The 13103-nt window shown below is 38.4% G+C and overlaps 3 protein-coding genes across 3 annotated transcripts; 1 reads left to right on the top strand and 2 right to left on the bottom strand.

The window, feature by feature from the left end:
• Positions 1–1791: 1791 nt before the first annotated feature.
• LOC130997137 (uncharacterized) lies at positions 1792–3819 on the top strand. Its single transcript, XM_057922397.1, has 2 exons — positions 1792–2084; positions 2191–3819. The coding sequence occupies exons 1-2, from the start codon at positions 1962–1964 to the stop codon at positions 3604–3606; spliced, it is 1539 nt and encodes a 512-aa protein (XP_057778380.1). The 5' UTR covers positions 1792–1961; the 3' UTR covers positions 3607–3819.
• Positions 3820–4323: 504 nt separating this feature from the next.
• Positions 4324–6534, bottom strand: LOC131000051 (F-box/kelch-repeat protein At5g60570-like). The gene has a single exon (XM_057925806.1). The coding sequence runs from the start codon at positions 5763–5765 to the stop codon at positions 4578–4580; it is 1188 nt and encodes a 395-aa protein (XP_057781789.1). The 5' UTR covers positions 5766–6534; the 3' UTR covers positions 4324–4577.
• A 1487-nt stretch (positions 6535–8021) lies between these two features.
• LOC131000050 (serine/threonine-protein kinase GRIK2-like) lies at positions 8022–12994 on the bottom strand. The gene is made up of 13 exons (XM_057925804.1): positions 12612–12994; positions 12033–12331; positions 11503–11902; positions 11180–11254; positions 11067–11111; positions 10689–10763; positions 9998–10085; positions 9798–9922; positions 9119–9214; positions 8979–9045; positions 8787–8902; positions 8625–8703; positions 8022–8538 (listed from the first exon to the last, which is right to left on the bottom strand). The coding sequence occupies exons 3-13, from the start codon at positions 11836–11838 to the stop codon at positions 8387–8389; spliced, it is 1254 nt and encodes a 417-aa protein (XP_057781787.1). The 5' UTR covers positions 11839–11902; positions 12033–12331; positions 12612–12994; the 3' UTR covers positions 8022–8386.
• Positions 12995–13103: the final 109 nt, after the last annotated feature.

The following is a 13103-nucleotide window of genomic DNA, read 5'->3' as shown; positions in this document are numbered from 1 at the left end:
AAACTCGAATTCGACATTATCAAATATCACATGAGCCGAGCTCGATAACTAGATGACAAACGGAACTCGATCAACAAGATTGAAGGTTCGAATCGAGCTCGTCAATTTTTCCATTATTCAAATACCACATCATCCATTCTTACTAAAAAATAGTCATAATTAAATACTTTATATCCGTTTTCCAAAAAAAAAAACTTTATATGCAAAAGCCCTAAGTCTAAAGTCATGAAAAAAAATCAATCAAGATGTTTAAAGCCACATGTGTTAGGAGGAAGCCACGAATTAAGCTAAAAGTCACATGATGATCTCGGATCGCATAATAAGCCCAATTAAACAAGCCCAAATAGTATTTTCCAAGGCCCAATTTATTATTTTACTTTTTCGAAAGGATTTTCAAAGGCACAAACTAAAACGAAGCTAGAGTTTTTATTTTATCCACATTGTAGATATATATATATATATATATATATATATATATATATATATATATATAACTCTTTCCTTACTGTTAATTAAATAAGGGATTATAGCCAAAAAATACACGAACTTTGATAAAAGTTGCAATTTTCACCTGAACTTTCAAATTAGCCAAAATATACCTGAACTTATATTTTTTGTTGTAAATTTCACCTCGACGGAGTTCAATCATTGCAAGTTCAGGTGAAATTTACAACAAAAAATATAAGTTCAGGTATATTTTGGTTAATTTGAAAGTTCAGGTGAAAATTACAACTTTTATCAAAGTTCGTGTATTTTTTGGCTATAATCCTATTAAATAAATACTCTTTCTTCTATGGTGTTTAACCTTGTTTTCGTCAAAAAAAAAGATTTTAATAAGACCCAATACTTAAGTCTTTGACTTCTTATCTTCAAGAATATAGGATTTTTCCCCTTTATAATAGGGTTATTAACATGTAAATGCACGAACTTTTTATATTTTCTGAAATTTAACATGACTTTTATTTTTAGCCCACAAATACACGAACTTAGCATTTTTTCTGATTTTTGACATCGACATAAAAAAAATTCTATTTATTGTTGAGGTGGAAGCCGGAATACATGACGTGGACTACGACATATGCACTTGAATAGAGTAATTTGATTTATTATTTTGATTAGAGAGTGAATAACGTGGTATACTTAATAGTAAATTAGAATTTTTTTTGTCGATGTCAAAAATCAGAAAAAATCCTATTACATTTCAGAAAATATAAAAAGTTCGTGTATTTACAGGATAATAACCCATTATAATATAGCTTTATTTTGTGGCTTTGAGAATACGTAATTAGAATTCACTACTAAACTAAAGGGTAGACTATTAACTAATTTATTTAGATTTAAAAATTGACAAAGTTTATTTAGATTAAAAAACAAATAATAAAACGACAGGTTTCAAAAATCAGTAATAAAAATCATAAAAAATATTGAGATATAATTAATAAAATTAATCTCCACAAAATATACTTCATTTGTCCATAAAAGTATAGTTTATTTCGTTATTTTGATCCGTCTGTATTAACTAATAAGTGTAGTGTTTCAATTTTAAAACAAAATTATTCTACAAATTACTTATTAATTGCATAACAAATTATATTTCTCTATTTTATAAAAATATCTAATTATTTAATAAAATTTGTGCTTAGTTTTTAAATCACACCACAGGTTTTAATGGAGGGAAGGGTAGATCCGTAAATATAACTACCGACAGCTTTGAAGATGAAAGAAGCTTCGTAACAATCAAACAGCTTTTTAATCGCCTTAATATTAGTTGTAATCATATGAATCTACACACACTCACTCTCTCGCATTTATAGCCAGGAATCGGCGGCTGCCCTCCACTACTTCATCTCTCTCCCAGATCCAAATCTCCACCAATTCACGCCCAAATCAATCCCGCTGCTTCAACTATCACCATGTAAATTCCATCCCAGCCATGAATTAAGCTGCAAATTCAGTTCAAGATGGGTCCCAATCGGATGCTGCCGGCGGCGAAAAGGGTTCCGAGAAGGGTCTGGTTAGGGTTCCAAATGTCAATCGTATTACTGGTGGGTGGAAACCACACCTCCTCCAGGTTTTGCACTCGCTAAAGTCTGTGTCTTTTTCCATGCGTTTTGCTTATTGAATTTTACCACAATCTTCAAATTTGGATCGCTGCTATAGATCTGCGTATATTGGGGAAATTAGGGCTGAATTGGTTCCGATTCTGAGGTAATGGAATTGAATTTCTTGAAATGGCAACTGCTCCGCGGCCCGATTGTGAGGCGTGTGTTGTTGAGGGCCTTTATGCTTGTGTTGGCACTGATTGTTATCTCTATGATGCAAATTGCCCGCGAGGTTCGCGTAATCGAGCCGATTATATCCAACATAGATGATTGCCCTTTGAATGTGGGCTCGAACCACGGTCTTAATCGAACTAATTTGTCCAAGGGTTTCGCATTTCCTGTGTTGGGGGCTCCGTGCGTTGAAAGTGAGAATTTGGTTAGGGCTGTGTTCGAGGAGTTGATGGAGAAGAAGCTCCTGCACTCGGATGCAAGAGCATTGTGTGTTGGGGAGGGATCTTCCTCTGCCGCCGTGGCATTGCGTGGTCTGGGATTGACCAACGCCGTTGGTGTCGACAGGCACCCCTTTTTCTCCCTCTTCCAGAGGAGATTCGTGTACGAGCTCGCCTTTGAGGATGGCAGCTTCGACTTTGCATTCTCGAGAGATCTTGATAGGGTCTCGGTCCCGGCTCTCCTGGTGCTGGAGATTGAGCGTGTGCTGCGCCCTGGTGGGACCGGTGCTATGCTCGTGGGAGGCCGGAGGCTTTACTCAGGCGGCCTGGTTAGGTCGGCTGCCACTGTTGCCTCGTTCTTGAAGAGCTCCGATGTCGTTCAGTTATGTGGCTTTGGTTCTTTCTCTGTGGTGATATTCAAGAAGAGGCTTGAGAATTCTGCTTCCTTTCAGCAGTTTCGACTCCCTGCTGATTGTCCGTCCGTTGCAACGAACAAGCCCTTCATGAAGTACATCGAGCCCCTTGCACTGAGACGATCCGGGCTAGTCGAGCCAAAGCTTTCTTACCTACCCGACTTCATGAACATTTCCACGAGGAACAAATTGGTGTTCATCAACATAGGCGCGGGGGAGTTTGCGAAGAAGAGGGTTGCTAAGATGTCCAAGAGCTATAGATCCAACTCCAACCACCTTGCACCTCTGCAAGTGTTCGTTGTCGATCACAAACCCTCCGTCCTGTCATCTTATGTGACGGACCCAGGCACCAACTTCGTGTACTATCCTGCTCTTGGCGGAGATGCTGCTGCCACCGTTGCAGAAATGAGCTCGGACGAGCATCTGGTTGCGCCCTTGCATGACGAAGCCTTCGACTTCAGTAGCTGGTTCGATGGAACAGTGAGCAATGGAGACTTTGTGGTCATCATGATGAATGCAAAGTCCGTGGAGCTCGACATCCTCGTAGAGATGTTCAAGAGTGGAGCGATATGTCGCGTTGATGAACTCTTCCTGCGATGCGAGGACACCGCAGGGTACAAGACGATGCCGGGAAACTGCACGGCCCTCTTCACGAGCCTCAGGGAGAGCGGCGTCTATGTCCACCAGTGGTTCGGGGAGTGATTGTTCGAGCTGGCTGAAATTCGTGTCGTGTTTGTGTTCGTGTTCGTGTCGTGCTGTTGGTGAATAAACTGAGGAGGGGTGGCGGATTGAGTAGAAATCCACTCATCTCCACTCAGGTGTTTCGACTGTTGTTCTGTAATGTGTTGAATGTGTGTAATTTCCTACTTGTTTGTTGCTTGAGGAAATGGATATATTATGGTTTGCTTTGTTTAATGAGTGCTATTGCTAAGTGATTTATGCCTCTCCTTAGTTTGAAAATGATCATAGTTTTATACACACTTAAATACAAGAGGCCATGAGAGATGAAATTATCACCTATTCAAGCACATATAATCTCGCAACAGATAAAATAAGTACGTACGATGATACGAGAACCACAAAATATATCAAGAACGGTAAAGAACAATACGTCAAAAATGGCTACTCAATTCGGCGATAAAACACCTACATCTGAGAAGTTTCACTCAAGAAAAACGATCTACTAACTGAAGTTAAGATACAGATGGACTCATAGAATAAAACTTCCTCTTACTATGTGCCCTTATACCTTCCCAAAACTTCACCAACGGTGAAAATAGAAAGCAAGACAACGACTCACTCCCTAGGCGTGAACTCAACGCATTCACCACCTAATCCCTCAATCGAAAACAGAATCCGACGAACCAAAAAATGGCTCTATCACAATGTTAGTGTGAATGTGAATTTGGCAAGAAAACATTGAAAAGAGAGACTCATTTTTTCTTTTCTATGTCCAATACAAAGCATGAGTAAGTAAACATTACATACAAACCTTTTGTTGTTGAGACTTTGAGAAGAAAACTAAAGATTCCGAAACCAGAATTGTAGAGAAAACATAAACATGTCAACACTCGCAAAGAGGGTTATTCATACAGTAACAGATTTCACTGAAACAAAATGATGAAAATTCATAAACAACAGCGCCTGCAGAGGTGAAGAGAGGCATACATCTCTCAGCAGCCCATGACGGCGCAATTGTAGACGAAGACACCGGAATGATCCTTGACACCGAGGACTTCCCAGTCCAACGAGCCATCTTTGACACCCGATTCAGGATGCCACGTGTTCAGCACGATGGTTTCACCCTCGGGGCCCTTCTGACCACCAACGACGAGGAGGGCCTGCCCCCAAGACTTGAAGGCAAGACCCCAACCATTCGAGGAATCAGCCCTAACGGGGAGCCTTCCCAACGCCTCCCACGAGTTACTCTCCTTGTTAAACTTATTCACCATGTTTGTTAACGACTCCACAGCGTAGAGCTGGTTGTCAACGACTGCAACAAGAGGAGGCGCATGAGCAGCACGGTTCACATTAGGGTACATGTCTTCGATCTTCTTCCACTTCCTTGTCTCGAGATCAAACTCCTCCACGCAGGTTAACGAATCCGTGGGGCTTGTCATCCCACCAATCACGTAAAACTTGCCATCCATGAAGAAACCAGAGCACAATCTACGGGGGCAATGCATGCTCGGTAGCATCTCCCACTTCCCGGTCAGGGAATCATAGAGCTCTGCAGACCTCAACACGTTCCCGTTCTTGTCACTACCCCCGGCTACAATGGCAACCGAGCCAAGGCTGCCGGATGCAAAGAGACAGCGAGGGTGGTTCATCCCTTCACACTTGACCCAATCACGACAAGGCAAGCTGTACTTCCATATGGCGAAATCAAACAACTCGCGGCCAAAAACTAGCAGCTCGCTCCCTACTGCTAACGACTCCTTATCTGCACAGTTGAAGCAGTCGTCACATGGTATCTTAGGCAATCTCATCCACTTGTTCCTGAAAGGGTCGAACGCCTCCCATCCCCTCGGATCACACACCATGTAAACCCAATGCTCCACAACCCCCAACTGCCTCCTCAGTTCATACAAATATCCACTCTTGATTAGCATATGAAACCTCACATTTAGGCATGACAAAGAAGCGTAATCTGATCTGGAAGCACGAGCAATGCACGTTAGTGCAATGTCGTCGTGCAAACCAGGGAGATATGAATCACTTGATCCCAAAATAAATCGACCATCATCACCTTCTCTCAGTCTTCTTTCGGTTTCTTCCCCAACAGAGAGACCATCAGCTATCTTGTCACCATTGCAAGAAGATAGCATAGACCTCTTCGACTTTCGGGCTTTGGAAACCATAGCTATAGCCTTTGATGCACACACCAAACAAGTTAACAAAATTCAGTAGAAATCCCAAAATCAAAATCCCACTTTTATCATTCAAAATTCAGCTCCCAATTTCACAATAGTAGATTTCCAAATCAGAATACTAAATTCCCATCTCCAAACAGCAGATTTCTCATCTGCCAATCATGCCCATCAATATATCCAACTCCACTTCCCCACTATCAAGCCTCCAACTTCCACAATCAGAGAAACCCTAAATATCGATTTGGTTTCATATATTATTCCGAAATCAACCCTAATCAAAATTGAAAAAATTGAAACCAAATTCCCAATAAAGATTCAAACTTTCAGCAATGCTACAGACACTCCCACCACCATATCCAGCTCAATTTTCAGATCATCTCAAATAGCAAAATTAGAGATGCAAGAAAATAAGGCTATACGTAATAAATCATAGAACAATAGAGCTGCTGATTCTGATCCGAGCTGGGATTAAGAATCAATCTTATTTCTACCAGAAAAGGCGACCGTGGGCAGCCAGTCAGGTGCAGCGCTCGCGATGTATTACTCTTTCGACGCCCGTAACAGAATAGGATGCAGAAGATTCAAGGCCGGCAAGCATCGCCGCCAGAACGAGGTAGAGAGAGAAACAGGAGAGAGAGAAGGGGGGGAGGGGGGAGAGAGAGAGAGAGGACTGAGGAGAGCATCATGACTTCATATTTAATTCTGAAAAGAATTAATTATTTGCATTCTGGGACGTTAATTGTAACTATTTATGATTTCACCCGTCAACGTTTTCCCATCTTTCTCAAGTAAATGGAGTATTAATTAATTACTGAAAGTTTGATATTCATTTTTGGCTCGTCCCAACGAAAATGCTACATATTCATTTTTGGCTCGTCCCAACGAAGATGATATATTTTTAAATTTAAAAAAATAAGAAATTTTAATTGTAGAATTACAACTAATTAATCGCTCTCTTACTACCTTCTCTCTTCTACTTTATCCCTTTTATACTACACACTTAAAATACTAATCTGCAACTCCTTAAATTCCGTGTCGAAAAGAAATGTATCATCTTGGCTGGGACGAAGCGAGTATTTTTTACTTACCTTGTCCCCCGCCGAAATATGTAAATATACATAGGTTTCGTGATTTCGATACGAATTTTATTAAAAAGTTATTTAAAGTATGAATAGTAGAGAAAGAGTCTCACATTAAAAAAATTATTAAATAAATTATGAGTAATTAGTATAAATTATAAGGATAAAATTATAAAAATTATATATGAAATAATATCCAAAAATAAGATGTGCATAAATTTTTGTTATCCCTCCATTTAGAGGGATAAAAAGTAAACACACCCTATATCTAGCTTTTATTTGGTATTATGATTGGAAATGAACTGATTAATTTTAGATTACTTAATTATCTAGACTTATAAGGCTATTGTGCAGTCATGTCGAATAATCGATTGTAGTATGATATCTCAAAATCAAGTTGCCAAGTGTTATTACTATTTTTTTTCTGTCCATGAAAATCCAACTATTTTTTAACTACATTGGTGAATTTCTTTAAACACTCAATTTTTGTGAATCTTTTTATTTTATTTTATACATATTTTTAATTATTTATGAAATAAAATTTATGCCTCCAAACAATGCTATAATTAATTTTTATTGACGGAGAAAAAGGAAAATATTTTTAACCTTTTTATTGCGAGTATTGACTTTGGAGTTTGAGTAGCACATGCGAAGTGTGTTCAACTTTGTCGGGCTATCTAGATAAACTTCATTTGAATTTCGTTACTTTATTACTTAAATATAATGGATAAAATTACTACCTTTTTCTAAAGTTAATAAAAACACTATCTTTAAGTAGATGTTTTAGGTAGTTTTATGATTGCGTGGAGGTTACCCATTTTTAAATGGTTGTTATCATTTAATTTGGTCATCAATTCTTGTAGGAGACACCACTTATAAATAGGCATTTCATTCAATTAAATACTTCCTCCATTCCATTATAAATGGCCTGTATTCCATTTTGAACCGTCCCACTATAAGTGGCTTATTTTCATAAATGAAAAAAATTTAACACTTAAAAAAGTGTAGACCCTACCACTTTTAACCAATTTACACATTCTCCTTAATTTCGTGTCGAAAAGTTTTGAGTCACTTATAGTGGGACGGAGGAAGTAAAAAAAGACTGAGCTGCAAGAAAACCTCAAAATTCTCTTCAAAGAATAGGACAAAAATCAAACCCAACAAATGCTCAGAAAATATTTCAGTATAGAATGCACAAAAATTGCTTCAATACAAAGGTAAAATTCAGTATCTTTGAAATGCATGTACATCTCAACAAAGTGGTCTATAGCTCAGGAAAACCAGCTAAATGGAGAAGATAAACACCCTCTTAACATTATGGGGAAAATTCCACGTGTGATACGAGAAATCCGAAAACTGTAAAAATAGAAGCCTCAAAGTGTATCAAGCAGAAGAGCTCACCTAGTTCATGGCAACCTACACACCGAGTCTTAACAGGTCCCGTCACTTCTCTCTTCGTGTGCGTTCTACCATCTCTTTTGAAAACCATGTACGAAACTGGTGGATAGATTATACTCTCCGTTAGTGTTGTTAACTGAGAGTTTCTGTTCGACTTCCATCAGATGCGTTTCTCTGAAGTCTCTTGCGCTTGCACCAGCACAAGAATTGAGGGATCGGTCCATCTTCTCCAATGACCCAAGCATGCTGTGCGACGTTCTCTAGTGTCATTCTTTTTTCCGGATCTGCATAATAAGATCATAGTTGAATAAGGTAATAATGAGGCTGAACTGTCCTAGAATTTGTTACTCTGTTAGAACGAGAGACGGACCTTTGCAGAGAAGGCCTTCCATTAGGTTCTTTAAGAGAGGGTTCATCTCATCAGGGAGCAACAGCGCGTTATTTACAATCTGAGGGGTGCATGATATGTAATCACATAATGCCAACACATAATTTATCTCATTAACAAAAAAACAAAAAAAAGAAACCATACCTTATCATAAGTGTCCTGAAGCGTCTCCCCTAGAAACGGGTATTTCCCAAGAACCATACAGTACAAGGTAATGCCAACCGCCCAAGTGTCGGCAGCTTTTCCATGATAGGTTAGACCTATATATGACATGGATTCTATGATAAGATAAATACAATATGTATGAAGACCACCATGGTCGGAGAAAGCACAAACCTAAACAGCACTCGGGGGCAGTGAACACAGGAGTTCCTGGAGAGCGTCGAAGCTCATCATTATCTTCCTATACATGAAAGGGAGCATGTGAACACAATGCTGAAAACCCAGAAATATTTTTACAAGGAAAAATCATTTACCTCAAAAACCTGGCTCACGCCAAAATCACCTATCTTGACTGTGCCAGAACTTGTGACTAATAAGTTATCAGGTTTAATATCACCATGCACTATATTCTGTTGATTGCAGGAAACAAGTCATATGCAATGTGAAAGCCTGAGAATTTGAGCACAAAAGCTAAACAGAATACTAAAATGGAAAAAATAGTGAAATAGTGATACACTAGGTTAAACTGATCAACCCAAAATTTGCATAACTCTGAGTCTCTGACTATCACACAGCATCTGCCGTTACAATATCCAATTCTAGTCTTAACTTAAATACTGAAACAACATAAGTTACAGGCAGTAAGTACAAACAACACAACCATCTTACCAAGCTAAAGAAGTATACAATCAGATCATCACCAGCAAAATCTCAATTATTTAGAAACTGCAAGAACAACTAAAGGATAATGTAGTGAAGTCTCCTAGTTGAAGAAATCAACATTTAGTTAAACCGATTAGAAGACCTTGGAGAGCAAGGTGCACGAACAGGCAAAAGAAGTTAAACAAAAGAAAATCTATTATAAAGGACATTTTGCCAATTCCTCACACATGTTAACATCAAGTCTGCCATTTGTTGCAATTGACTGTGATTTTCAACTGATATACAATTTAAAACATTATATTTATAAAGGAAGGTAAGGTAGGTTCATACATGAGCATGGAGGTAAATCAAACCAGAAACTACATCGCGTAAGTACTTCCGTGCAGTTTCTTCTCCAAGACGACCAGGTGGACCAGCATCATCAAAGACCCATTTGCCTTCCACATATTCAAGGACTGCACAAAAGTACGAATATGGTTGAATAACAACAAATAGTGACTGAGGGAGAGGACAAAACAAGGGAAGCCTACCCATATACAAGTTATCGTCTGTTGGGTCATCAATAACCTCGACAAGATTGACTATATTAGGATGACTCAGCACTTTCATGATTAAAACCTAATAACATAAAAACACATTATCATGTGAAACAGAGAGAATAGAATAATATTATAAGCTGATCAATAGAACGTTACAAAAGTAAGACCAAAGTAGTTTCTGCAAGCTGAGCCAATAAGATATAACCAAGGTGCAGAATGGACAAACAACAAGACCAATTATTGCATAGGGCGAGCCCAGTAACCTACCAGCCAAAGGACAAATTAACAATAATGAAGAACAGGCTGGCCCATACACTCACAACCACATGCATAGCATTACCATGCATATGTATGCACCATGATGTCTCTACGCATACATATACATATGTTGAAGATAGAAATATCAAATGATACTTCAACATAAGCTTTAAGATGATTTGGTCATTTAACGTAGCAGTAGAGTCGGGCTAATCAAAACATTCTCTTTCTAATCTCAATACAGAGATCTAATAAAATCTCCCTTCCACCACATGAGGGACCAAGCTAATGTACAATGATACTCATCTCTATTAGCTAAAGCTTCTACCATTTCACCAACACACGACACCAGAGCATAATAAGTGTTCATTCAACCTGCTTTTGACCGTAATGTCAGAACGTATAATAAGAAATCATCAAATACCTCACGAAGAACATCACTCAATGCAGTTTCTGAGGGTGAAACTCTCAGCTTTGATAAATGAGACTTGTGAAAGACCTGGTACCCGAAAACAGAGAATAGATGGTAATTGTATTAGAGGTTTTTAATTATCATCATAAACACCAAGAAAACAAGTTAAAAGCAGTTGTCTTCCCTAACAAGGTCAGAAATTCTATTCTCACTTGTGCACTTCGAGAGCACAAGGAAATTCAAATCATGTAATTGCTACTTGGTCATTCTTTGGTATAACAATATAAGTCTTTCAACAAAAAAAATGCCAGTACGATAACAGTGTGGGAAAAGATTGGTAATTACAAAAAAAATACATAATACTTGAGCAAGCATGAGAGTAGACACCACCTTTATTGCGTAATATGTTCCATGCAAACGACTTTGGTAGAGAACCTGCACAATTACATGTTTAATTCAAAACTTCATATCTAGAAGCTATAATCTCCTAACTATATGCTCACCACTTTCCCATAGCTACCAGCACCAATCTTCCGCACCCGGACATATTCATTAATGGTCTTGTTTCCATATTCATCCTGGACGTAAACCAGTTCAAATGAGCTCTACATCGATGATGATAATGCAAGCCAAAACACTGCCTGCATATTTTTTTTCATACTTCATATAGTAGCTTCTAAGTTCTAAGTATTGGAACCATGTAGCTAGTTCAAATTGTATTACGTTGATAATTCAGTTCAAATCCTCACATCCAGACATGCTACACGGCACAAGATCCATATATGCTTGATAGAAAGTCACAAAAATACTCCGCTATGCAACTTACCTCAGAGCGAAGGACACTGTAAGTTTCCTTAACAGGGAACTCCCTGCATATCAACCCGTGTTGTATCAGGTGCATGAGAATCTCCTGTGATCGTTTTGCTGGGCTTTGGAAATCAAGGTCATCTACATTCCCAGATCCATTCATATCATCATTCTGGAAACTACTACCCTGGTCATCTTCAGGATCATCATTCAACAATAACTCCTCATAAATATTCTTGCTAATTGCCTTACTGGGTTTCATCACCTTCTTGGGATTTTTCACAAATGAGAAACCAAAACACCCACAGCAGCCCATTTCTGTCACTTTCTCAATCGAATTCCTCTTAGCGAACATCCCAGTACCAAAACTCTGGCCCGGGAATTTACACACTCTAAGATAATAGACTCAACTGCAAAACCTGAAAAAACAGACATCAAAACTCCTATGTTAAGACAATATGTTCACCTAGCAAGCTACTAAAAGACACATGGACAATTCTCAGAATAAGATTGGGAACCCTGGAGGTTAATAGTCGATAAACTTCTCACCTTGTCTAGAGAAATCCGTCGAGTGGGCTTCAGACGCCCAATCAGCGACGTTATTCCAGAGGATGCCATTCAGCAAAATGAAATAAGGAATTGATAAAATTGACCCATATGCGATTCAAGGCCGACATAGCTTAAACTACACTTCAATTATTGCTCCAATTTTCAAAGGAGAAAAAAGCAATGGACGCCAACCCCTTAAAATTCTTGCCTCGGTAAGCAAGTATACAGTACACCTTTGACCTTTTTCCAGTAGCGAAAGTTCCAACTGGCTTATCAAACTCAGGCAACTCACCCTCAAGCTAACAAACACAACAAGATTAAACTAGATGAGTACAAGAAATTAACGTGCTGAATTGGCGATCAATTATTTCAACAAATTAAAATCCATTTCTGAAGTAAACATCACTAAAAAGCAAATTAATTTCAAGAAAAAAGGAGAAAGGAACAATTTTTGCATCCAGAAGATTCGTAAATTGACATCAACCAAATTGAACGGATATCAACAGTTGACAGTGAAATCTAAAACTAAAATAAGCCAATAAACTTAAAAAGGTCAAAAGAAAAAGTTGCGCCTCTTACTGGCCTAGTGCAAAATCTGTCAACAATGGGTGCTGTTAGCCCTAGCTCATATAACAAGCAACGATCTGATTCTCATCGACCCAATTCAACACTCGGAAAAAGAAAAAGGTGAGGGCGATATCAGTAGTTGCTACAAATTCGAGTTTGTTTCAGTTTCTCTGCAACTTTGTGGGGATTTAGCGGTGGGATCCGATGATTGAGATGATTTTGTCTGAATTGACGGAGTTCTCCACCGGGTCGAGGTGAGGATTTGGGAGGAGAGAGACGAGGGGAATTTGTATGGGAGCTCTAAGGGCAAAAATGTAATTTACCCCTTGGATCCAAACAAACAATAAAATAAAACAAATGATGAAGTTAACTCATGTGCCAAGTTCATCAAAAGCCTCTATTTAGAGGGTATTTGATTAAATTTAATTTAAAAAATTTATAAGCTTCAATAATATATAAAAATATTTAAAAGTTTATAATATATAAAATTTTAAAAATCTATAA

Source organism: Salvia miltiorrhiza, chromosome 8 (genome assembly GCF_028751815.1).
Source record: "Salvia miltiorrhiza cultivar Shanhuang (shh) chromosome 8, IMPLAD_Smil_shh, whole genome shotgun sequence".
Taxonomy (NCBI): Eukaryota; Viridiplantae; Streptophyta; class Magnoliopsida; order Lamiales; family Lamiaceae; genus Salvia; species Salvia miltiorrhiza.
The sequence above is the reverse complement of the archived record's forward strand: the minus strand, read 5'-3'. Positions and strand labels throughout refer to the sequence as shown.